A 24,727-nucleotide genomic window follows, 5' to 3' on the forward strand; every position below is an offset into this window, starting at 1 on the left:
TACTTCGAGTTTTGAGTTCTGATCTTTTCCAGGCTAGCCATATGTGGTATGATACCCTCCTAGTGGGGTGAGCTGCCGCTCCCAGCCAGCCAGGCGATTACGAGGGTGAACAGCCGATACACTTACAACCATGCAGCCATTCTGTCTTTCACTTTCAGTACAGCATTCAATAAGTTACAGAGATATCCAACATTTTATTGTAAAATAGGCTTGTGTTAGATGATTTTGCCCAGCTGTAGGCTAATGTAAGTGTCATGAGCATGTTTAAGGTAGGCTAGGCTGTGATGTTATGTATATTAAATGCATATATGATATTTTTAATTTACAGTGGGTTTATTGGGACATGACCCCATCATAAGTTGAGGAAGATCTGTACTGCTGTTATCAGTAAGGGTAGCTTTTAAACATTAGATTAATCAACTGTTGAACACAGTTGTACTTAGAGAAATTCATGCTTGTCAGTTTATTTATGTCTTAAATGCTACCTCACTTGAATTCTGTTAACTCCTTATAGCTAATTCATACCAAAAAGATGAAAAAAGGGTTTCAAATTACATCTAATAAGTTAATATGAATGATTTTCTTTAAATCTAACTCACCGGCCTATGGTAAATTAAAAATGATATTTCCAAAACTTGAAAAAGTAGACAGAGTCAACTGAGGACCAGTGGTTCTCATCTGTTATAAGATTAATGCCATAGAAACATGTTTTCTTTGTTGAATAAATTTGACTTAAAACAAGTCAAACAAGAGCTACATTCAGTATCTCCCAAATGCCCTGCCATCTGTATTGTAATCAGCGCTAAATTTTGTTATGGCTGTCAGGACTGGCAGTGGAAAGAGCAGGGGAATGCTGAATTTGGATTTGGGGCCAGCCCAGCTGGGGCTGGGGAGGAGAGTCCTGCAGATTATCAGCACTCTAACTGCCTCCTACCACCTCTGGTCTGTCCATGAAGTATCACATGTCCGTTTGAGGACAGAGTTAACAGAGCAACATAAATGACTTTTTCAACAATTTATTTGAAGAATACTTGCATGTAAAAAATTTACTGTAGGATTTTTCTGACAAGCCATCCTTAGTTATTCCAGATAATGACAGTTGATTTAATTAAGCTTTGTATGCAAAAATAATACAATTGATTGTAATGTTAATTAATGCACTACAAGGTGGCTTGTAAATTATCATTTGTAAGATAAGGGTGTTACCATTCTTCCTGGAGGAATTGATTTTAGTTATGTGATATTTATATTAAGTGCAGTAACTTTCTGTAGTCCTTAATATTTTGGGGTAGTTCTTAAAAAGTTACGGAAAAGTGATCTTATGATTGCACTAGAGCCAAAGATTTTTAAATAAAACTAAAAACAACCAAAAAGGTACTTTGTACTTGAACTTGCTCCTGTCCTCCAAGCATCATTCAATGAATAAACAGCCTAGGTTGGCGGAACTTTTGAGTGTGCTCTGGCCTCAACTACAGAGCCACATTCTCTTAAGGGTAACTGCAAGGAAAAGTATATAATGCTGAGATGCTTTGACTTGATTTATTTTAATGACCATTATATCCCAGATGAATACCCTGTTCTCAACTCTAATTTTGTGAGAATAACTAACTCTTCTCTAAGTTACGTGAAGATTTCAGAAAAAATACAAAGAGAAAAAGAACAGAAGTACCACGTCTTGTGAGGCTTGGTTCTCTGTGGTCTTCTCTGTTGAATAATCCAGATAAACCCAGGGTTTGTTGCTTTTTCCTCCTGAGGCAGGAAGAGAATAGGACTGAAATAACACATCTGAAGGTGGGTAAGACAATGGCCGCAGGCCAAGGGAAATGAGAATGTTTATATTCAATAGTCTTGAGCATGTTCTTTGTTGTGAGACTTCCCCTTTGAGACCCGTGGTTGGGCCGCTTATTTACTTTTCCTGTGTGTCAGACTTAAAGGGAATATTGTGTCCCTGAGGAGCGTCGGTCAGCAGGACGCGTGTTACCTCAGGTTAGGTAAGGGTTTCCAGAAATGAGACCAGAGGGGCGGCTGAGGGGAGCTGCAGGCTCCTGGTGACCCTTCATGCACTGGCCGACTAAAGTCTACCTCTTCAAGGTGGTTTTTGTTTATATTTTCCTCTCTTCTAAAGAAAGACTTTAAGGTAAATTGGAGTGAAATATGGGGAAACCAAATGTTATACCTGTATTTCTCTGAGTTTAAAACCCCAAATGGCTGAAAATTATAAATTTGGAGTCAGTTTCTTAGGATTAAAAAAAAAAATTCTACTGACTAGTAGCAGGGAAAAAAGTCACCCTACAGAAAGGAGTTTCAGGTAAGTGTCCAAAAGAAGTTTGATTTTTCTGTAAATGGTGATTATAAAATGGTCTGTGTACTCCATAATTCAGATACATTTTATTTGAAAAAAGACAACTAGTTATGCTAGATTCTACACTTGTCTTTGTTTTAAGGATTTATGGTTTCTATTTTAGTTTTTATAACTGCTCTCTTAATATGTTTTGAGGAAGCACAAATCCTTGATGCCAAAAGGCACTTTTCAATAGACAATATCCAGTATTATTAAAAGTCAAAAGATACCTTATATTAATAGCTTCATTCATTTGAAACTGATTTGTAAGCCCCTGATAGATTTTGGCTTTACCCTGTATTTACTGTCAAAAACATCATTTCAACATATTTGAGGAAAAATGTTTTGTTTTGTTTTGTTTTGTTTTTTGGTGTAACAAGAATCCTGTAATCAAGTTATTCCTCCTGTCAGAATTAAGATAAATAAAAATTCTCACCTTTTAAATCATGTAAGAATAAATTCTAACCTAATTTTTTATATCAGGGAAATTTTGTTTTCCAGTGAGAAATTTGAAAATACTAGTAAATACAATACATTTAGATTTACTAACTTGATCTAGGTTTATGCTAATAGGCCTCATTCTGTGGTTTGGCTGAGGTGACTTCCTGATGGTGAATTTCATTGTGAGTCTGGACACCTGAGACTCTTCAGTTGTTTAGTTTTCTTTCCACAGAAAATATTACAGCAAAGCATATTGTGAGTAACGACAGCTCGGACAGTGATGACGAATCACAGGAACCCAAAGGTAAGCGAGCTGGGAACTTCCTTGGCAGTAGTGTTTAAGAAGGGATGTGAACATTTTGTCTTTGAGTGAGAGAATTGTAGCTCTCAGTTCAGAGAGCTGAAGATGCTGTATGTGGGATAAAATCTGCAATACATCAGTGTTCTCTTATTTCATTACTTTTTAATACCTCAGAAATATCAATTGGACAAATAGAGAACAAACGGAGATGGTAGAAATACCAAATTCTGTTTTAAGTCTGATTTAGAGCTCCAGGCTTCTCAGCGTGGAAACTGTGGTTTGGGAGCATTTTATATGACTTTAATAGTTAAAATTTCATCTTTTAAAATTTTATTATTAAGTAACATGTGAAGAATTATGTTCTCCCTCCATTCCTGAGCCTTATCCCATGGCCAACATTGTTTCTCTCAGGAAGGGATCAGTGATGAAGTGGGGTAGAATTACCGAGAACTTTTTGTTGCATATATTACTTTGTAGTTTGAATGAGTTCTTCTACATCTTGACAAGGCAGTTTTTTAGCTTGGTGTGGATCATGGAGGTTACTGTGGAGTTGGGGAAGAGATAAGGCAAGGATCAGGGATATTTGTTGCAAATGTTACATGGTAAAATGGAATGATTTTACGTTTTGACACACCCTTTGGTACAAATGTTCCCAATAGCTCAAAAAACAAACAAAAATCAAAAAGAAGATTTTATAACAACTGGGTTAACATGTCCTATTATGGTTTGAATGCAATCATCTAAGTTTTAAAAGATATTAAATGCTTTCTTGTTTAAAACTTAATGAATTCCACCGGCCATGGTTTAGATATTGGAGGAACCTGTTTTATCCTTGCTGAATCACCACTAAAATTAAAGTTCTCTTTTCATAGCCAGGCTATTATTTTTAAGTTGTTCAGTTCTTTTTTTTTTTTCCCCGAATTTTCTTTTTAATGAAGGTGATAGTACAAAGGAGATGGATAGCATATGCCTAGCATTTCTAACATGAACTATGTGTTAATTTGGAGGCTATCAAGTAGATGTAATAGCAGCTTCTCAATTAGCAAGTAAATTGCCAAGATCAGTACATTTGATCACCTTGGCAGTACTGGTTGGTTATCTTAAGGCTGAGAAGTTCAAGGGCACTTTGGACATGGCTGCTTTGGTTTTAGTACCAGCCTACATTGGAGAATGATATTTAGGATGTTTTTGAGTATTTCTTATTAGCTCTTAATTCATTTTTTTCTTTTCTTTTTAGCCTTTATTTTTTTAGAGTAGTTTTAGACTCACAGCAAAATTGGGCAAAGGGTACAGAGAGTTCCCATACATCTCCTGTACTCACACATACAATCTCTCACACTTTCAACATCCTATACCAGAGCGGTACATTTGTTACAATCAGTGAACCTATACTGACACATCATTGTCACCCAAAGTCCAAGTTTTAGGGTTCACTATTGGTATTGTATATTTTATAGGCTTTCACAAATGTATAATGACATGTGTCTACCATAACAGTATCATAAAGAGTAGTTTCACTGAGTTAAACATCCTCTGTGTTCTGTCTGTTCATCCCTCTGCTTCCACTCCCAGCCCCTAGCAACCAGTGATCTTTTTACTGTCTCCATCATTTTGCCTTTTCAGAATGTCATACAGTTGGAAGCATACAGTATGTAGCCTTTTCAGATTGGCTTCTTTCACTTAGTAATATGCATGTTAGTTTCCTCCATGTCTTTTCATGGCTTGATAGTGCACTTGTTTTTAGCCCTGAATAATATTTCGTTGTCTGGATGTACCACAGTTTATCCATTCACCTACTAAAGAATACCTTGGTTGCTTTCAAATTTTGGCAATTATGAATAATGCTGCTATAAACAGCCGTGTTTAGATTTTTTGTGGGGGTATGTTTTCAGTTCCTTTGGGTGAAAATCAAGAAGCATGATTGCTGGGTCATGGATACAAGTGTAATTAGGTTTTGTAAGAAACTTTCACACTGTCTTCAAAGTGATTGTACAATTTTGCATTTTCACCAGCAATGAGTTTTCGTGTTGCTCCCCATCTTCGCCACCATTTGGTGTTGTCAGTCTTTTGGAGTTTGGCATGTCTGATAGGCATGTAGTCATCTCATTTTAACTTGTTTTTTTCCCTGATGAAATATGACGTGGAACATCTTTTCACCTACTTACTTGCTGTCGTCTGTATCTGTATGTCGTCTTTGGTGAGTTGCCTGTTAAGGTCTTTTGCCCATTTTTAAATTGGGATGTTTGTTTTCTTCTTGTTGAGTTTTAAAAAGTTCTTTTTTCTATATTTTGGATAACACTCCATTATCAGATGTGTCTTTTGCAAATATTTTCTCCCAGTCTGTGGCTCACCTTCTCCTTCTCTTGGGGCCCCTTAATGTTTAGTTGTGTGATTCTGAACAATGTCTTTAGTCACTTTCAGCTTTAGTTTTTTTCAACTCTGTTCTGGCATCATTTTACCTGCTCTCACAGAATTAGTATAATCATCAAATTAGCAAATGCATACAAAGGGCTGTAAGTCAAGGGCTATCAGACAGAAATTTACTATTGGCATTATAGCTGATAAGCAATAGATACCGTTTATCTCTTGACCACTAGGTTGGTCCCACATGACATCATTTCCAAATATATCATAAGGAAAGTAGATCCTCTGCTGGTTTAGAAGTGGGATAAATTTAATAAAAATAACAGTGATTGATGATAAAGAAGAACAACAGTGATGATGATAAAGAAGAAAAAGAGAAGGAAGCTCCAGATCATTGGAAAATAATGATCTTTTTCACATCCTGGGTAGCTGAAGATATAAATCACCCATTTTAAAGCCTAGTTTGTTCTAGTGAAAGATTTTCTTTGTCATATTTGGCATCAGAGAAATGTGGGAGTAGAAAAGAGTGTGTATTTGTTTTTTTGTGACTCGTCATCTGGATTGGTTATTGAAAGATCTCATTTACTCAGCTAAGATAATCTTTGTGAGGATAAAAATCAGTATTATGGTTTTATGTATGTTTAGTTAACATTTATTGAAAATTATGAAGTTTGAACATAGACACTCTTTTTTCTTTCTCAACACACACAAATATAAATATAGACTTATATATGTGCATATATTTATATATAGAGCTCCCAGAAATCTGAACAGAAGGGATTTAGCTAGGGTATTATGCTCTACCATACAGTGCTCTTAGATTTCAGTTGTGAATGGAAAATATTGATGATGAGGATTACGATGGTGCTGCTGCTATTGCAACTACTTCTATTACCAACTGATGTTTATGAAGAATTTAATATGGAAATTTCCAAGAAATGTACATGACTGCACTAACAACGTGATGAATGAAGGCTGAGAAAGATTAACTAACTAGTGAACAGTGGGGAGAGGGCTGGAATCTGGGCAGTCTGTTTCTGGAGCCAATGCTCTAAATACTGACACAATATGTCTTCCTAGGAGTAGTGATGAGTACATAGGTTTTAAGGACAGAGTCATTTAAAACTGCTTCTTTTGGAAGATTCCTGAATTTTAAAACATTTAAAAACATGTGCTTAAATTACAGACTTTTAAAGCCCAAACTTTATAAGCAAGGGTGCAATGCCAGTTCACAGGGTGTTTACTGAGCAGCAAAGGCATATTGGATCCTTCAGATGACTGCTCTCAGTTTGCAGGATTTCTGGATGTTTATTAAACAGTACAGAGAAGGAAACTTAGGAAAGGACAGGGATGGGATTATCTACTGTGGACATTCCCTGTGTGTGTGTATATGTGTGTGTTTGTGGCCAAGGAAAAGGAAGAAAAGAACTAGGGAAAGAAAAAGGGAAAATAGAAGTTTCTCTGGAAATCTGAGAACAGGCCAAGTCACGTGGTCAAGAATACAACCTTTAGACTGACGACAGGTAAAGGGTAAAGTAAGAACAATTTGAGAACAAAAATGATTCGCTGAAATATTTATTTTATACAAACGTTTGTGAAATCAAAAGCCATAGAGCTTCATCGTTCATTTTAACCTTCAATTGCCCAAAGATCTTTTTCTCTTTTCTTTTGTGGATTCTGGGATCTCTCTAATGGCCCTTTCTTTTTCCTTAGGCACTGAAAATGAAGAAGCAGAAAGGGAATATCAAAATGATAATCAAGCAAGTTGGGTCCAACGTATGATAATGGCCTTGGTGAGTGACTCAGCTTTGTTCAACACCAGAGAAGGGCGTGCTGGGAAGGTGCACAACTTCATGCTGGGCTTGAACCTCAATACCTCCTATCCAATGTCTCCTTTGAGAAGCTTTTCCACCCAGGAGTCCTTGGATGAAGATGAACTGGATGCAGCTGTAGCAGGTAAGTACACAAAATGTAACCTGTGGAAGCAAATGCAGGAGATCTTCATTCCTTCTCTGGGGAGCGGCATCTTAATTATTTATTAATAGTAATCCATTTATAATCAAATAACAGAATATGCATTTAATGTGTGAAGGGCTCTGAATTACTGTTTTTTTGGGAGAAAAAAAAATACATGGGACTGGAAATGGTGTTGCCAGGTCAGCATAAACAATTCTCATCAAAATATTGAAAGGGGCCTGAGCCCCTTTCTAGATAGGTCAAGGTTCACTCACAGAAAACAGGAAACCCTCTCCTTTGTTTAACTGAAAGGGGTTTAAAATAGAGAATTAGATGCTTACAAAATCGTTCCAAGGCTTGGAGGAGCAAGCTCCAGGCTATGCGTCTAGGAATGATTCCAAAAACACTTCAGAATCACCCCCCAAAACGCCCCCACAAGTATGCTTGGCAGTAGAAATAGCAGAAACGTAGCCTCTGCCTCATTTCCTCCTTCAGATTTCACGTGGGTGTGTTTCCTTAGCAAAGGACGGGTCTCAGTAGAACCGAGGCTGTGAGGAAACGTGGTTGATGTGGTCCTCAGCCTGACTCTCCAGCGCAGTGCAGTAACGCGTGCCGCCTGCGGGGGGCAGTGGAGCTGACTTCACCAGTCTGCAGTGTCCATCAGGCTATTGAGTCTGTCCCTCCAGTTCTCAGAAAGGTTAGGTAACTTTTTTAAGGTCACCGCGTAAGAACGTACTCACTTGCAGGTTGGTCACTTAGCCAAATTCCAAAGAATACTTCCCTTTATTCTTCAGTTCCATGCGTGTTCCAAATTAAAAGTTAAATTTGTCTTGGTGAGTAATCACCACCCTAATAACCTTTCTTATAATGTTCCTGTCGTCTTAAATTTTTCTACTTCATCATACCATCTTTTTTCCCTTAACAGCCCAAAAGTCATTGAGCAGTCATTTCTGCCTAAAGACATTGACAGGAGGCTATAAAAACATAAATGGAATTTTTCCCAAAAGTTTCTACTACTCTTGTTTAAGGATTCTGCCTATAAGATATTTGTGAAAATTAGGACATGGCTTTAGATTTTGTTGTGGTTTTGGTAATGCTATTTCTGTTTTTTGCTTGAGCTTAAGGGACATTGCAAAAGCAAAAGTTACCCTGTTGTCTGAATAAGAGGAGTAGAAATTCACTATATTTTGCACTGTTTGTGGCATCAAAGTCTAGGATATGAGGTATGTCTGATTATATACCTGTAATGCAAACCCTTTCATATGAATGATAATAAGTCTATCTGTGATAAAGTCAACGTCTCTTTTTAAATTCATCCAAAATAAAAACACTTGACCATACAGTGACATTTTATTTGTGTGTATCGTGGCTCATGCTTTTACTTATTGCCATTACAATACCAATTAAATACATCTTTAGAAACTTAGGCTTCATGGATGAATGATGATGAGCTTTAAAAATCTTAGCCTCGTAGAGCATTTAGAACTGGAAAGAATTTTAGTTATTTTACTCCATAGAAAAGGATACTCAAATAAGATAGTATTGTCTTTGTTAGAATTGCACAGCTGAGCTAGAACTGGGATACTTGACTAGGCCACTTGATGTTGCTCAGAAACCTTTTCCTTTGGCTACACTTCCTTCCCCATGGCCCTTGGCTTGATTAGTCATTGTCTTGATGTAAAAATGGAAGTTTCCTTTTGTGTGTACTTATTACATCTGTTTTATGTTATTACTTTGACCACATCACCAAGTGTAGTTCCTTCTGTGGTTTACACATCACAGGTTCTGCACGTGACATTTTAACAACTTCTTGGTGGTTTTGCAGTAGTTTATGTAGATTTGAAGGCATTAGCATTGCTAGATAAAATACAGTGCTCAGTTAAATCTGAATTTCACATTTTATATATATATATTTCACATATGTATATAGTATAAGTATATGCCCTTAGAACATTGCAACATTTGGGACATACTTGTGCTAAAAATTATTTGTGGTTTATCATCAGAAATTCAGATTTAAGTAGGCATCCTGTATTTTTATTAGACAAATTTGGTGAACTTAGGAAGTGTGCCACCTTCATTATTCCCACCTTCTTTCAGATTGTTCTTCATTTTCATCTGCCGTCTTTCCTCTGACCATTCTTGCACTGAGTGTTTACAGAGCTCCTTGGTGTGTGTGGCACTAGGGAGCCAGTTGCCAACAACAAGACGTGCAATCCTTGCCCTTGTGAAGACTGAAGTAATTTCATGACCCTTACACAAAAATTTGATTCATAGTTGATTCATTTTCTTCCATTATCAATAGTAGAAAAATACAGTAAAACTAAAAGCCAGCAACCCCATCCTGCTAGAACCCAGATCGTGATGGAAGTGAGGTCAGTGAGGATGCGTGGTCTCCGTTTGCCCTCTCCGTAGTGCGTGGACGACCAGAGATGTCCATCACCTTATCTGACGCCTTTATTTATTCAGTGCCCTTTGCAAAAAGTCATGGAAAGTTTTCATAAAATGACATGAAGAGATAGAAAATATTAATCATTCCAAAATATGATATTACACAGACTAAATATTTATTTTGTTGAGATATTTTGAAATATTCTAACCTAAAATTGCTTTAGTGAGCTTAGGAAAGAATTTTAAATTTTATTTCTCTGTATATCTCATTAAATTATACTTCAGTCACTTTGTAATTATCCAGTTGAAAACAATGTACACAGCATGTTGACTTTAGTCAAAAATCCAGTCAGGTGAGTGACAAGTTCATTCAAATTTATTGTTTACAGACCAACATTGCTAAAAATGACTGCATTTTAGATTGAATGTGCTGAACTGATAAGAGCTTTTTCAGACAAAGCCCTTACCAAGATAGATTCTGTTTATCTCCTGGTTATTTCCAAGTTTTAGAGTAATTATATGTTTCAGGATTGAAAAGTTAAAAGGTTTATTATCATCAGCTGTGATCAATTTGGTTCATAAAGTCTTCATTAAAACTATTATTTATTATACAGTTAAAATACCACAATTTAATTAAAACATTAAGGTTATTTCTCTTTTATTTTTGGAGTTTGTTTTTATCGTACCTAGATATTATGTTGGGACAATCTTACATTTAGTTTACTATTTTGTTTATACAGATTAAAATTTGAGCATTCTAGAATTAGAACAATTGCTCAACCTACAATGAGAAAAAGTTCACGTCCTGTCTTGTACCTGTTACTTCACCTTGCAGATCATCTCTCGGAAACAAGAGAAATAAGACGATAAAATTCCCCTCATTTGTTTATTTCAAAATAGTTGTATACCTGCGGAAACTAATGTTGGAGAAGTTATTTATTAGTTACATGACTTCTTTCCTGTTTACTTTTGTGTTTATATTATTTACTGTGACACACACCATCTGGAATAAGAAATCAAATCATGAGTTCATTTAGGCCAGAGTTCAAAACACAAACATCCAAATATTTGTACATTATAAATTGAATCTGTGTGATGTATTTGTACATTGACCATCATAAAATTCCACAGCTGAACTGCTTTAAGGAAATGGTACTTAATTATAAAACAAAGCATGTTTCCATATCCATCAAAGAACCTGATTAACTCATTCACAGGTTTGGAAATCCTGCATGCTTTAACTTATGGAAGGATATTCTTCCATCAAGGCAATTATCAAACTCTGTGATGTTTTAGTGGATGTTAAACAATAAGTCAGGTTCAAGTTCAAATGAATTCAGAAAAACTAACAACTCCACCCGCCTCTTCACAATGCAGTGGGGGGTGCTAAAGTATTTGAGAAGTCCCACTTGAAGGTGCCTCAAGTATAGGACTTTAAAGACAGACTGACTTGTATTTGACTCCTAGCTGTGTCATGTGTTAGCTGGACAGTCCTGAGCCGTTACTTAGCATAAGCCTCAGTTAACGAGAGAAAAGCAGAGCTACAGGAAAAACCAGCAAACCTGATCCTGATGAAACTGTAGGTTAGTAAGGATGCAACAGTCCTCACTGTTTACTCCTAGTTGACTTGTAAAATAGAACAACCGTTTCCTATCTTGTAGAGTTATTGTGAGAATTAAGTAGCGTCTCCACTAGAGTGCTAACTAACTCCATGGAATTCTAATTCAGACACTGACTAAATGAATAGTTTCCATATTCTAAACAAAGTTAAATGATTATTCAAGTCATTCTTTCCTTTCTTTCCTTTTTGAAGATCCTGATGAATTTGAGCAGATATATGAGCCTCTGGACGTCAAAAGTAAAAAGATTCATGTGGTGGACAGCGGCCTCACATTTAACCTGCCTTACCCCTTGATCCTGAGGCCGCAGAGAGGAGTCGATCTCATCATCTCCTTTGACTTTTCTGCAAGGCCGAGTGACTCTAGTCCTCCATTCAAGGTAAGGAGCGTTTTACATAGCCTTCCATTATCTACTGCATTCTTCGGCATGCCTTGTGGCTCTCTCAGTCCTCCTGAGCCCAATTTCTTACCCCTTTCTCTGATTTTCTACATTATTATTGTAGAATATTTTAAAATGTTTTACAATATTTTATTCCTAGCATTCCTGAAATATAAGTGTGATTTAATCACTCCCCTGCTTAAAGAAACTTTTAAATGATTTCTCATGACCTACATTCGAGTTCATAATTCTGAGCAGGACAAGAATGATGCCATATATCTGAAGTTCAGGAAGGACATTAGGCTGAAATTTGGGGGTTGGCAGGTAAAAGATAATTAAAACCATGCATGGGGAGTGTACACTATGAGAAGAGAAGAGGGCATAAAATAGCATCTTGACAAGTCAACAGTAATGTCAGGGGAACAGGACAAAAAATAAGGAAGTGTGCAGTGTTATGAAAACCAGCTGGAGATATTTAACAACAGGAAGTCTTTGGGGAAATGGACAAGAGCAGTGTCAATAAGGTTGTGAGGGCAGAAGTCATACTGTAGTGATTAAGGGTTAAGTGGAAGGAAATGAGAGACAGTTCTATCAACCATCCAGGGAGGAAAGAGATGGACTATCTCTGCAGGAGGGTAGGGGGACTAGGAGAACCGTGTGCCTGTGGAGGGTAGGCTGGAGATACCTGAGCGTGTTTAAATGCTGATGCTGGGGACTCGTGAATGAAGATGTTATTAGAGAATGGAGAGGTGACATATATGATAGAGTCACATTCCTGGGAAGATTGTGGGGGTGGGGAGTGGAAGGAAATACAGAAATACGGGTGGAGAATAGTAGAAAATGTCTGTATTGGGACAAGAGAGAAAGGGGGAAATAATGATGGATGGAGATTCGTTGTTAGGCATGGAGACTGGAAATTGGGAAAGTACTCACTTGATGACTTCCAACTTTTATAGGAATCAATGGTAAAACATGGTTCTTGGTCTCTATAGCATTTTAGCTTTTCTGAGGGAAAGACTTTTATATACAAGAGTCATTCAGAAGGAAATCAAGAAACTTATTGTTAAATAGTTATTAGGGTTTATATAACTATGGGTATTATAGGAGGGCCAAACAAGAATAGATTAGTGTGTCCTGGAGCAGATGAGCAGGGAAATAAATGAAATAGGATGACAACAGCACAGAAGTGGAAATCAGCACATCTGAGGAGTGATCTGATCAGAAGTGATATATGTCACGCTCCCATCACGAAGGCGTTAGGGGAGAATTTAAGATTTGATGATAGCAAACAGAATCAGTAAGGGGTTTCCAGCAGACAAATGACTTCATGAAATTGGAATTTTAGGATGATTAATTTGACAGTGGAAAGTAAGATGAACTGGAGAATGGAGCACAAATGATTAAAATTAAGAGGGATTTAGTGTAATCCAAGCACAGGCCAGTGAAGTATTGCACCAGGGCGGGTCTCTGTGAAAACCAAGAGCAGGAGCTGATGACCTATGAGCAGCAATGGGGAGGTGAGTTTCAACAGATGACTCTACCATGATAGCTTAGAAGCTAGTTCTGGAGGTGGGAGAACCTGATTATTCATTTCACCAGTGGGAATGTAAAAGGCCAACGCCATCATTTTACGTATGAATCAGAGTTCCACCACCTCAATGAACTGATATTGGAAGAAGGTTTTAGAATATTACTTTTTACCCCTAAAAAGAACCAATGTACTTTATTGTAGTTCTGAAACATTCTTTGGTTCACTATTTCTAATTAAGAAGAACACGCATAAAAAATTTGGAAGTTTGCAATATACATCAATCAAGTGCTTCTGCTTGACAAGTTTGGTTTTTATTTTTTTCTCTCTTCACTGCGTGTGTGTCTGTGTGTTTGTCAACACCAGCGTCACACGGTTTTGCAATCTGATTCTTTCTAAAATTACATTGTGAACATTTTCCCATACAATTAAATACTTTAAAAACATAATTGTAAACATGGCATGCTACCTCTACGTGTGGATATGCAAAAATGTATTTAACAATGCTGCTCTATTTTCAACTTTTAGATTATTGTTATCTTGTCACTTTTTTCCTCCAGTGGTCATCTTTGCACATGAATCTTTAATCACACACTTTATTATTTCCTTAGGTTGGCTTTTTAGATTTGTATTAATCAAGACTTGTAATAAGTATTTCTAGATTGCTTCCCAAAAAAGCTGCACCAATATATATTAGTATATTAGAATGTATCTGTTCAATTGGGCTAGCACTTACAAAGCACTTACTTTACATGGTTTTGCTGGCATGAAAAAATATTAAAACCAAAGTTCAGAAAATTTACAACATGATACAAAAACACATTTTTGCTTCAGTTTTCTTCCTTTGCTTGTGAGACTTTATTTCTGATGGTTTTAATGTTTTAAAAAATATAGTGACTTCTTTCATTGGTTTTATTCTTGAAATTCAGACTTCTTATCAAGATCAGTTACACATAGATCGCTATTTTTCTTTTCATGATATTCTTTTAAAATATTTTAACTCATTAATCTTCTTAATATATTGGGTGTGTACTAACACAATCCCTCAAAGACTTTTTTTTAACATTGTGATGCTTCCTTTATCATATATTGTAGAACATGAGGATCTATTTTGTGTTGATCTGTTGTTTTCCATTGACCCATCTGACAGTCTGACAATTCTTATCTCAGTACCACACTGTGTTTTGTTTCCTATCTTAGAGTCTACAATCACTACACACACATGTAATATACATTATACCCACACACACGTGTAAATCTGTAGACCCTTCCAGCTGTGCATTCTCATTTATGTGTTTTAGAATTATGTTGTCAGTTCCTTACATGCCGCCCTGCTTCCTCATATGTGACTATCTCCTTTATTGATTGGTTGAGTATAGCATGAAGCTTATCATTCTGGAAATAATGAATTATATTTCAGAGACTTAATATAAAGAAGATTGCAATATTTTATATATATATATATAAATATAAAATACATTTTTTTCCTCCAAAAATGAACTTCAGGAAATTCAAAGTGAACAAACTGAACTTTTCAGGTTCATGTGGAATATTGCAAGTGATATTTTAAAACACAGGAGTGTTACGATTGTCACTATAATAATATGCATTTCAATTGAATCTGGAAGATTACTCAAATATAATTTTTAAATTGATAAAAATATTATACTATTTAAAATTTTTAAAAATAATTTTATGATTGCTTTATTTACCTTTTTAACAACATACATTACAATGCCATGCAATACTCATGGATACAGTTTGATTAATCTTTCCATTTGTACATACTTGTGAAGCCACCACCCAAATCAAGATACAGAATACTTCCAGCCCCCCAAAACATCTTATGCCCCCTCCAAATAAAAAAAAAAAACATATTATACTATTAATGCTAAAGTAGAATAGTCACTTTAGGTATAATATAGTAAGGTTTAAAAATTGAATCTACGTGAAAGTTTCTGATGAGAGGGGAGAAGTATGAATGCAATAGCTGGACATATGCAGTATGATTATGGTGCTTAAATAGTAAATAACTCTTATTTTTTTCAGACTGAAATATGGATGCCATTTGAAATTAAAGAGTAGAACTTAAATCCTGGGCAAAAAATTAGAACAACTAACTTTATTTCACAATTACTGATAAAAGCATTTCATAAGTGTAGTTAAATCTCAGATTCTGTGAGGGAGATAGAGAATGATGGGTATCAGGGCTTTTGATAAAGGCAACACAGTTCATATTATATCTACATTGTAACTGGCCTTGACTGTTCATGACGTCAATGTCAGTGATACTGGAGTTTTATTTTTTTATTTTAGCTTAGTGGGCACACACCTTAATAACAGTCCAAATATAATGAGCCTCATGACTCTAAACAGTATTCTTATTAATTGATTTAAGAAAAGCAACTCTCTTTCATTTTGTCAAGTTTCTTTTTATTAACAATTTAATAACTTAGATATATGCCATGCAAATTTAGTTTACCAGTAAGGTCGCTCGAAGGAAAATTTGAATAGGATTTGTCATTAATATTTCTATGTTATTTAGATAGTTTTTCCTATCTTCCAAGATGTTTCAGTACTCACAAATGAGCAGGAACACCTGACAAAGTATCACTTGGAAGGATACTGTCAAATTTCTATGGACACAGAAAATCATTTTAGTCAGTACTATGTAAATTTACCATGGATTAGTCTGTGGAAATCTGAAGTCCTCAGGTGTCAAACCACCACCAAAATAGAGAATCAGAACACAGTTCTGACTTACTGCTGTAATTTGTGAAGCAGCAAATTTTTGCTCACTGCATTCTTCTAAAATACTCCTCACACTCGTCTGCTTTCCTCATAGTGGTGTCACTGTTTCTCAGCCTTTACAGAGAAACGAGACATCAGAGAGGAGACAGGTTTTCTATCCCGTAATCACTGCCTTTATAGTCATCAGTTTTTAATCTTTTCCATGTCAGGATCATATAAAGAAAGGGAAAGTTCCGTTGCTTCCTGATTCCAGCGTCAAATATCTATCTAAAAATAGCCTGGTCTTTTACCTCACACAGTTCCCTTTTCCTTTTTTCTCCACACATCCACGCATCATTGGTCATACTCTTGAGTCATGTTTGTAAACACTAGAAAGCTCTTTCTTTTCCTTGTTCTCATGCAATCCCAGGGTGAACTTCTGGTTTTACTTTGATGTTGAACAATCTTAAATGAATAACTGTGAACAGTGCTAGATGAGAAAGAAGCTGAATAATTCCACTGAACAGGGAGAAAAATGATTTAGAGGTGAAATTCTTCTCAAGTTTCAAAAAGCAAGTATTCATATATATAAGATTCTAAGTGAAATATAATCACATTTAGCTTAACAGTTTATGAAACAAGTGCTTTGATATAAATCACATCCTTTGTTCTCCCAGGTTTTTATTTCTTAGCAAATGGCTTTGAGAGAGTTGATCAATTGAAAATTCATGACATTCCAGAAGCATCAAGAACAGTGAAAGTTCAATGAAAAGTAATTTTTCTCTAAATTTAAGGTGCTATTTTAAAGTACTCTTTTGTTAAATATAAATTACTAAGTTTTTAAAAAAATACATCATCTCATTGAATCCTCACAGCAATGCTGAGGAAGATAATAGTATTAATCTTATTTTATAACTCATTTATTTACAAATGAGTTTGCTATACAATATTGTAAAATGACTATAACTCAGTAAAAAAAAAAAGTTTAAAAAACAAAACAAATAAGTTTGCTGAGAAAGAAGTACATAAAAGGTAGCTGAAATAGGATTGGGGGCTCGCTGTTCAGAATCGTGAACATCCTGGTCCCTGTTTACTGTTACTTAGGATCCTCGTGGTGCCACTGGGAGAGCATCACTGGTACCTCAGCCCGCAGAGTAATTTCTTGCCTGTTGAGCTGTGGTGCTAAGCAGTTGTCTCAAACCACCCAGCTAAGGTATGCTGAGCTTTCAGACTGCACAGCCCAGGCACGAAGCCGTCCGTCATGTTCCCTGCCTCTTTCATCCTGCACTTATAGTATCTATTATTCACCTTTCCCATTGACTTATAACCTGCCAGGATTCAAGGACAGCCTCTCCCTTATGGCTAGAACACAGCAGGGGCTCAGTCGTTAACACTGAATGAACTGAATGAATGAATAAGCACGCTGAGGAAACAGTCCAGGTACACTGCAAAGTCTCATGCCAAATGAGTATTTTTCATAGCATTTGCCACTGTGTTCAACCTGAAGGGTTATCTGATTACTGTCTGTCACCCACCGGGCTATGGAAGTCCCATGACAACAGAATTTTACTCACTGTTATGTCCCCACCGCTGAGCATGGAGCTTAGACTGGCAACTAATGATGATCACTGAATGAATCCATGTGATGACAAGAGTACTTAAACTTTCTTTTTAATTAAAAAAAATTTTTTTTCCTTAGCAACTAAATCAACATAATTTCATTCTACTTAGTTCATCAATAATTTTTCAAATGCCTCCTGTGTGACTCGCACTGTGCCAGGAGTTGACAAAACAATAGTGAGTTTATCTGTGGAGGACTTTTGTATTTTTTGAGGTTGAAAAGCTTCTTAAGAACAGGGTCATCATTATTCATCCCAGCAAGGAGCATACTGCCAGCACACAGTAGACACCTAACGAATATTTAATGATGAGCAGAACCACCTGAACAAGTGAAGACTGAAAATTCCCTAATGCATCTTGCCCTTTCTTCCATAGGAACTTCTACTTGCCGAAAAATGGGCTAAGATGAACAAGCTCCCGTTTCCAAAGATTGACCCTTATGTGTTTGATCGAGAAGGACTGAAGGAGTGCTATGTCTTTAAGCCCAAGAATCCTGAGGTCGAGAAAGACTGCCCAACCATCATCCACTTTGTTCTGGCCAATATCAACTTCAGAAAGTTCAAGGCTCCAGGTACCTTGGGAATGATACGCTGTAAAGCAGAAATCTGATGAAGCAAGACCGTCATCAAGCGGGTTCGCACCGGCACTGCAGTACCAGCGTTACAACGCTGAACACTTCCCTTCCCCTGAGAGACACATGGCTACTCTCCTGAGACTCCAAGTACTCCCCCTCTTTCTCACCCCAGCGTCCTCTGAATTCCTCACAATCCAGAACCTGAAGGGTGAACAACTAGCTCAGTAAAAATCGCTGGGGCTTTACTCCATAGCCTCAGATTACATTTGTTCTGACTGATGGGTGCCCTTGTCATAGGGGTTGTTAAATATTTTGAATACTACCCTTGTAAAGAAGCCCTTGTTTCAGAGCAAAGCACGCAAAAAATTCTGGGAATTTTAATTTATCATGAGATTAATGTAACCTAGCAGTACAATATGGCTAGTAACTTCATGTTACATTCTATAGAAAAAGAGAATCAAGTTCAAGTCACGTATTTTGTTTTTACTACATCCAGAGGGGTCTACAGACTCTTCTGTGTCCTGGGGGATTTTGATTCACAAATGGAGATTTAAAGATTGACAGGCAAGATTCTAAAGGCCTAAAAATCATGTTATCTTAAGACCATAAAATGTAGCTGTGAAAGGGAAGATGCAAAAAATAGTCGTGGAAGATTTGAGAGGTGACAACGGAGAGGAAAGTCATCTTTAGATAGTGGAGGAAGTCAGGGAAGGATCAGTAGCGTGGAGGTTGTTATGAGTCAGACTTCTACCCAAGAGAAGGAAGAACTGGCTGGCATTTTTACTTGTTGAACAGTGGAGTACTGAAAAGCTAGAAAATTTTGAATTTTCTGTCACTGTTAATTCTCAAAAAGAGACTGTGGAAGGGATTCCTGTGACATGAAGACAATTAATTCATGTTTGGGTTCTACCAGAAGCAGATGCTAAGCAAAGGATTTAAGTATAAATAGTTTATTTGGGTGAACTGGGCAACTTTAGAGTGGGAAGCTGGTAAAGGGAAGAAAGGTAGATCACAAAAGATGTAGTAGGAAGCCTGCTACCATGAGGAGAACTTGATCCAGATGAGAAGCCCTAGGAAATGGAACAGAACCTACGGTCCAGAATCATCCTTCCTGCTTAAACAGCAAGCGGAAAGGGAAGCAGGGAGTTCATACACCAGCATTATAGGGTCTTTGACCGCTTCCTGGGACAGAGTATTATTTACTGGAATTTCCAGCCAGCTGCTAGTGAGCAGAGCAGCTGTGCACAGTTACAGTGAGGGATAGAAAACCCACAGGCACAGAGATACACATACTGGCAATTGGCAGTTGCCCAGTCAGAACACACAGAAATGGTCGAGTCTGGGAAATATGGGTGGAGGCCTCGTAGTGTTTACTAAGGATTACATGACCCCTGCAGGGGTTCCCCATGTTGTGTTTATGGCTATTTGTATGTTTTTCCCCCTGGGTTTTAGAGATACTTTGTAATTTTCAAAATTACACCATTTGAGACTCTTCTTCTGTTTAGGTGTTGCAAGAGAAACTAAGGAAGAGAAGGAGATGGCTGATTTTGATATCTTTGATGACCCCGAATCACCGTTTTCAACCTTCAACTTCCAGTATCCAAACCAAGCGTTCACACGGCTGCATGACCTGATGTACTTCAACACCCTGAACAACATTGACGTAAGTGCCTCCCGTGGCCCATCACCGACAATGTCAAGCACTTCCATATCACATGGCATAGCAATACCTCTTTCTAATTAAGTAAAACTAAGGTTTATGAATGACACCAGCTGAATCATACCATTTTTTGTGAGTTATTCTGTTGATCTCCAGCAGAACTGTATAAAATCCACAAACAAAAAAGCTAATTAATGCCTCCAGATCGGCAGAGCCCACGTTTCATACTGTTATATGACTGAAGGATTGATTAATCCTCAGCTTCTTTCCCAAAGTAACTCGTGTATTTATCAAATGATAAGATAAATTATAAGAATAAAAGTGATAAGAAAGGAAATGTAAGAGAGGGAAGTGAGTGTAACAAGAAGTGTAGTTAATGTGCAAAAAACCGCATGAATTTTAATGAATACACTCACACTTATCAATGTCTTTATTTTTAGGGACCTTGGGAATGTTGCCCAACGCAGCAGCCCCTCTGTTTTTAGCCCTGGAGATACCAAATAACGCTTTGCTTAGAAACGTTAGAAACAAGTCATTCTCTTCAGTGTCCTTCCTATCACTAGTGTGTCTGCTGCTAAGATTCTGTCTCTATGTGAAATTCTTCAGCTGTTAACTCACCGTTTAGGACCACAGTTGTGTTAACTAGAGTCATGTTGGCTTGTGCTTCCACATTATAGTGTCGGACAAATGATTATCAGCTATAAAAGCCCAAGTTCACCAGCCTAATCGGATATTGCACATGAGAAAAAAAGAATAAAAGAAAGAAATTAAATGGAGAGGGAAAGGCATCATATCTGATTTGCCAGTCATTTTGGAGACTCTATGAATAGAACAGAAAGAATGTACCATATGTGGATGAGTGTTCTCTGCATATGAGGTTTAATTTGATTTTATGAGCTAATAGAATTCTGGCACATTTAGTTTGCTTGTTTATTTAGGTTGGCCTGAGATTATTAACGATCAGTTGTGTGCAGTTGTAACAGTTACACAATATGTGTATTAATCGATATCTATAATTTTTGTAACCATATAAAATTTTCCTCAGTGTCAGTTTCTGCAACTATCTAAAGGGTTTCTTGTTAGCCTTCATTAGTGAATAATATGTGATAATTCACATAAAACATGCTTAGCAAAATTTATAGCATAAATCATTTTCTAATTAGATTTTTCCCTTTATTATTATTCAGTGAAAATCTGAAATCCATTTGCTACATTGTTTCTGTGATGATGGTGAAAATTTAAAGAATATTAAGAGAAAATCAGTATTTTAATCTATGATTCATAGAGGCAAACACATTCTCAAAATGGAGTTGTGTTTTCTAAAACCTCATGCTGTTAAAACAGAAAAGAACTAAGGGGTAATATAGGAGTTATTCTGTTTTTCCAGTATGAATCTAATAACCTCAAAACTAACTATACTGTGCATTCCTTGAGATGAAATGTATTAAACTATCAATTATCCTCAAATGAAAAAAAAATATATTGTAGAACTACAGTAATGCCCCATTGGACTTGGGAAAATAGAAGGATACACACAGAAACATCCATCTGTATAAATACATGTGTCAAGTATATACATATGTATAATTACATCTGTGTGTGTGTGTGCATATATATGTATCTGTGTGTGTATATATAACTTACACACCTACATTTTTCTCATTGTTTTCAGTTCTGGTTCATGTAAAACCTGCCAAGCTGTTTTCTGTGAAGAATGATACAGTTCTGTTTATATATTTTACATTCTTCAAAGTAGTTTGTTTGTCACATACATGAAAAAGTTAAAGCCTGAACAAAACCAGACTGAATTCCAAAATAACTGTCCTGACTTTTTGACAAGCCAGTTAATTAAGCAGGTTTTAATTGCTTCTAAGAACTTTTCTGGCACAGTATATAGGAGCAAGGTCACGGAGTTGATACCACATTTAGCTCTTAGATGGGCTACTTGTGTGACCTTGAGTAAGCTACTTAAACTTATCGCGCCTCAGTTTCCTCATCTCTGAAACAGGGGTAACAGCGCCTGTCCTAATGGCAGTAGTGAGTCTTCAGTCAGGTGACGTATGAACAGTGCCCGGCAAACAGAAGCTGCTTTTAAATGGGAACCATACCTACGTGTGTCTATACCTTGTACCATGGTGGGTACACCTCAGCACCTCTGTAAATGGCCAGTTAAGAGCATGGGCATGTCAGTACAAGTAACAGCAGCCTAGGCAGTAAATACGTATATTTCTGAATGAATGAATGTAGGCTTCCTCTTAAACTGTATGACCATTGAGACTTGTGTTCAAGTGATTCTTGGTTGTGTGTGTGTGTGTGTGCGCGCGTGTGCACGCGCCTCATACCCAGGTAAGACTTCCAGTTTTCACTGGCATTCATCTCTTCCTTGATGACTCCCACTCCTTGCTTTTAGCCAGGCAAACATATTTTATCAGAATCAAAGCTTCTTGATAAGTGATAATAAAGAAAGACCCACCAAACTCTGAGGTAGGCTGCTGGAGAGGTCATTAGGCTCAGTCACGAGCTAAATCGCTCATTCCCACACCATCTGAATAGAGGAGGTGACTAATTCACACTTCTGCAACACAGCACAGGTTTACTTGCCATAGACTGGCAGAGTTGCTCACAAATCGGAGACACTGTGAATATAAACTCTTTTAGTGCAAAGACATCTCCCTGCCAATCCCATGGAGACAGTTTTCAACTTTGTGGCCTTGACCACCCTGACTGAAGACAAATTTTCACCTTCAGTTCACATTCTGACTCAAATCCTTACTCTGAAAAGGCCAACCTGCCTCGAGCAGGCTATGTGCATCTGTTGCTTCATTTTCCCAGAGATCCAAGCAGGCCTGCTCTGCTGAAACTAAATTCCTGCTCATCTTTAGAGAACTTCTGTTTCTGCTCATTTCGTGACAGCAGGCTGGGTTTCTCTGTAGCATCGGGTTTCTGCACTTACTCACTTCTCCCAAATTCCTTTTCACTGAACATTGTCTCAGTGCTTTTACAATGGCAGCATTTCTTTTTTTCTTAAACGTAATATATAGTGACTTCTACTGGAAGACACGTGGTATGCGGAAAATGCGGAGGCTCTGAGTCAGACCGAATTGGGTGCTCAGATTTTTGTTTGTGCCTCTTCTCTCGGTGACCTTGGGCATGTTGATTTATTACATATACTTTGACTAGGCAAATGTTTAAGTGAGTTCAGAACAGCACTAATCATACACCTTTTGCCTCTGTTTGCAGGTGATAAAGAATGCCATAGTTGAAAGCATTGAATATAGAAGACAGAATCCATCTCGTTGTTCTGTTTCCCTTAGTAGTGTCGAGGCAAGAAGATTCTTCAACAAGGAGTTTCTAAGCAAACCCACAGCATAGTTTGTGGACTAGAAAGGGCAGCAATTTCTGATGCGGAGGCAGTTTGAAATGCCCCAACAACTGGATTTAAAAGCACAGGACAGATATCAGCACTGATCTCAAAAGGACTGGCTGATACTCAGCGATGTAGTTATTTAGCTGCGTGAGAATAAGACCCATGTAAGTTTGCTAGGTTGACAGATGGTATCAATTGTGTGAAAATATACTCAGCTACGTTTTCTATCGGTATGAGTTTCTTGATGCAAAGGTAAGGACATACACTGTATTTTTTAGACATTCCTCATCAACTATCATATGTGTCCTCTTTTTTAAAATGTGGTTTCTTTTTTAGAATATTTAAATAGTTCTATCTCAGTAAGTAAGACTCTGCATTGTGTGAATGTAATTCACTGACTGGATTTACTTGTGCCCTGAGACAACACTATTTTTTATTTAAATATGCATAGATACATATATGAAATAAATACATCTGTACACAAATTAGCAAGAGGCAACTGAGTTTTTATTATTTTTAGGTGAAATACTGCACTGTTGCTATGACAGATTTTCGGGTTCATGGCTTCCAAATACAAAAGCTGTTAATCCTACACTCAAATGTGAAATGTCACTTTAAATCATGATGATTTTTCTTAAAAGAGAAAGTATATATAATTTGTTGAGCAAATGGTATATATTTATTCAGCATGTAGGGGGTGAAAAACATAACCACTCCTAGTTTAACATTTTACTTTGCTGGTATTACCCAAGAGACAGCAGTTGACCTCAGAGAAAAACTCAGAAGAATGCAAAGGGCTCTACCTGCAAGCCTGTCCGTTTCGCACGACCTTGGTTTGTTACTGTGGAACCGCTAAGGTTCAGGGTTAGTCTTCCAAATACAAGGGCTTCCTCATTCTTCTCTCTTTGATTCTACCTTTTTCTCTCATTTCTTTATTCATGTCTCTTTTTCCCTCCTACCTTTCATTCACATTTCTACCTATGAGGAAAGACCAAAAAAAAAAAAAAAGGAAGGGAACATTTGAAAGTTCATTCTTCCATTGGTTGACTTATACACTTGGCAAGTGAACGCCCAGTACGGGTGATCAGGCATGTTGCAGGATCTGGGGATACAGCACTGGACAAAAGTGACAAAAAGGGCCTGCTCCCAAGGACCTTACATTCTACTGGAGGTGGCCAATAATAAACAATACAAATAAGTTTCTAGAAAGTTAGCACTAAGTGGAGATCTTGTCAAGGTGGCGGAGTAGTAGGACCTCAAGCTCGCCTCCTCTCACAGATGCAACAAAACCACAACTAACTGTTAAACAATCATCGGTACAAAAAAAGACTGGAACCTTCCAAAAAAGATCTTCAACTGAAGACATGAAAACCACAGAGGGACAACAGGAGGAGTATGCTCATAATATAATCGGGCCCCAGACCCCCCAGGTGCGCGACCCACAAGGTGGAGAACA

The 24,727-nt window shown here is 37.1% G+C and overlaps 1 protein-coding gene across 2 annotated transcripts in view; it reads left to right on the forward strand.

The window, feature by feature from the left end:
• Positions 1–23,759, forward strand: part of PLA2G4A (phospholipase A2 group IVA) — a 185,136-nt gene extending 161,377 nt beyond the window's left edge. For both annotated transcript variants that reach the window (XM_074351811.1, XM_074351810.1), the window contains exons 13-18: positions 3,015–3,086; positions 7,161–7,403; positions 11,608–11,792; positions 18,046–18,241; positions 19,750–19,907; positions 23,145–23,759. In XM_074351811.1, the coding sequence (XP_074207912.1) occupies positions 3,015–3,086; positions 7,161–7,403; positions 11,608–11,792; positions 18,046–18,241; positions 19,750–19,907; positions 23,145–23,276 (986 nt within the window). In that variant the 3' untranslated portion in view covers positions 23,277–23,759. The remainder of the gene's footprint in view (positions 1–3,014; positions 3,087–7,160; positions 7,404–11,607; positions 11,793–18,045; positions 18,242–19,749; positions 19,908–23,144) is intronic.
• The last annotated feature ends 968 nt before the right edge of the window (positions 23,760–24,727 follow it).

Source organism: Camelus bactrianus, chromosome 23 (assembly GCF_048773025.1).
Source record: "Camelus bactrianus isolate YW-2024 breed Bactrian camel chromosome 23, ASM4877302v1, whole genome shotgun sequence".
Taxonomy (NCBI): Eukaryota; Metazoa; Chordata; class Mammalia; order Artiodactyla; family Camelidae; genus Camelus; species Camelus bactrianus.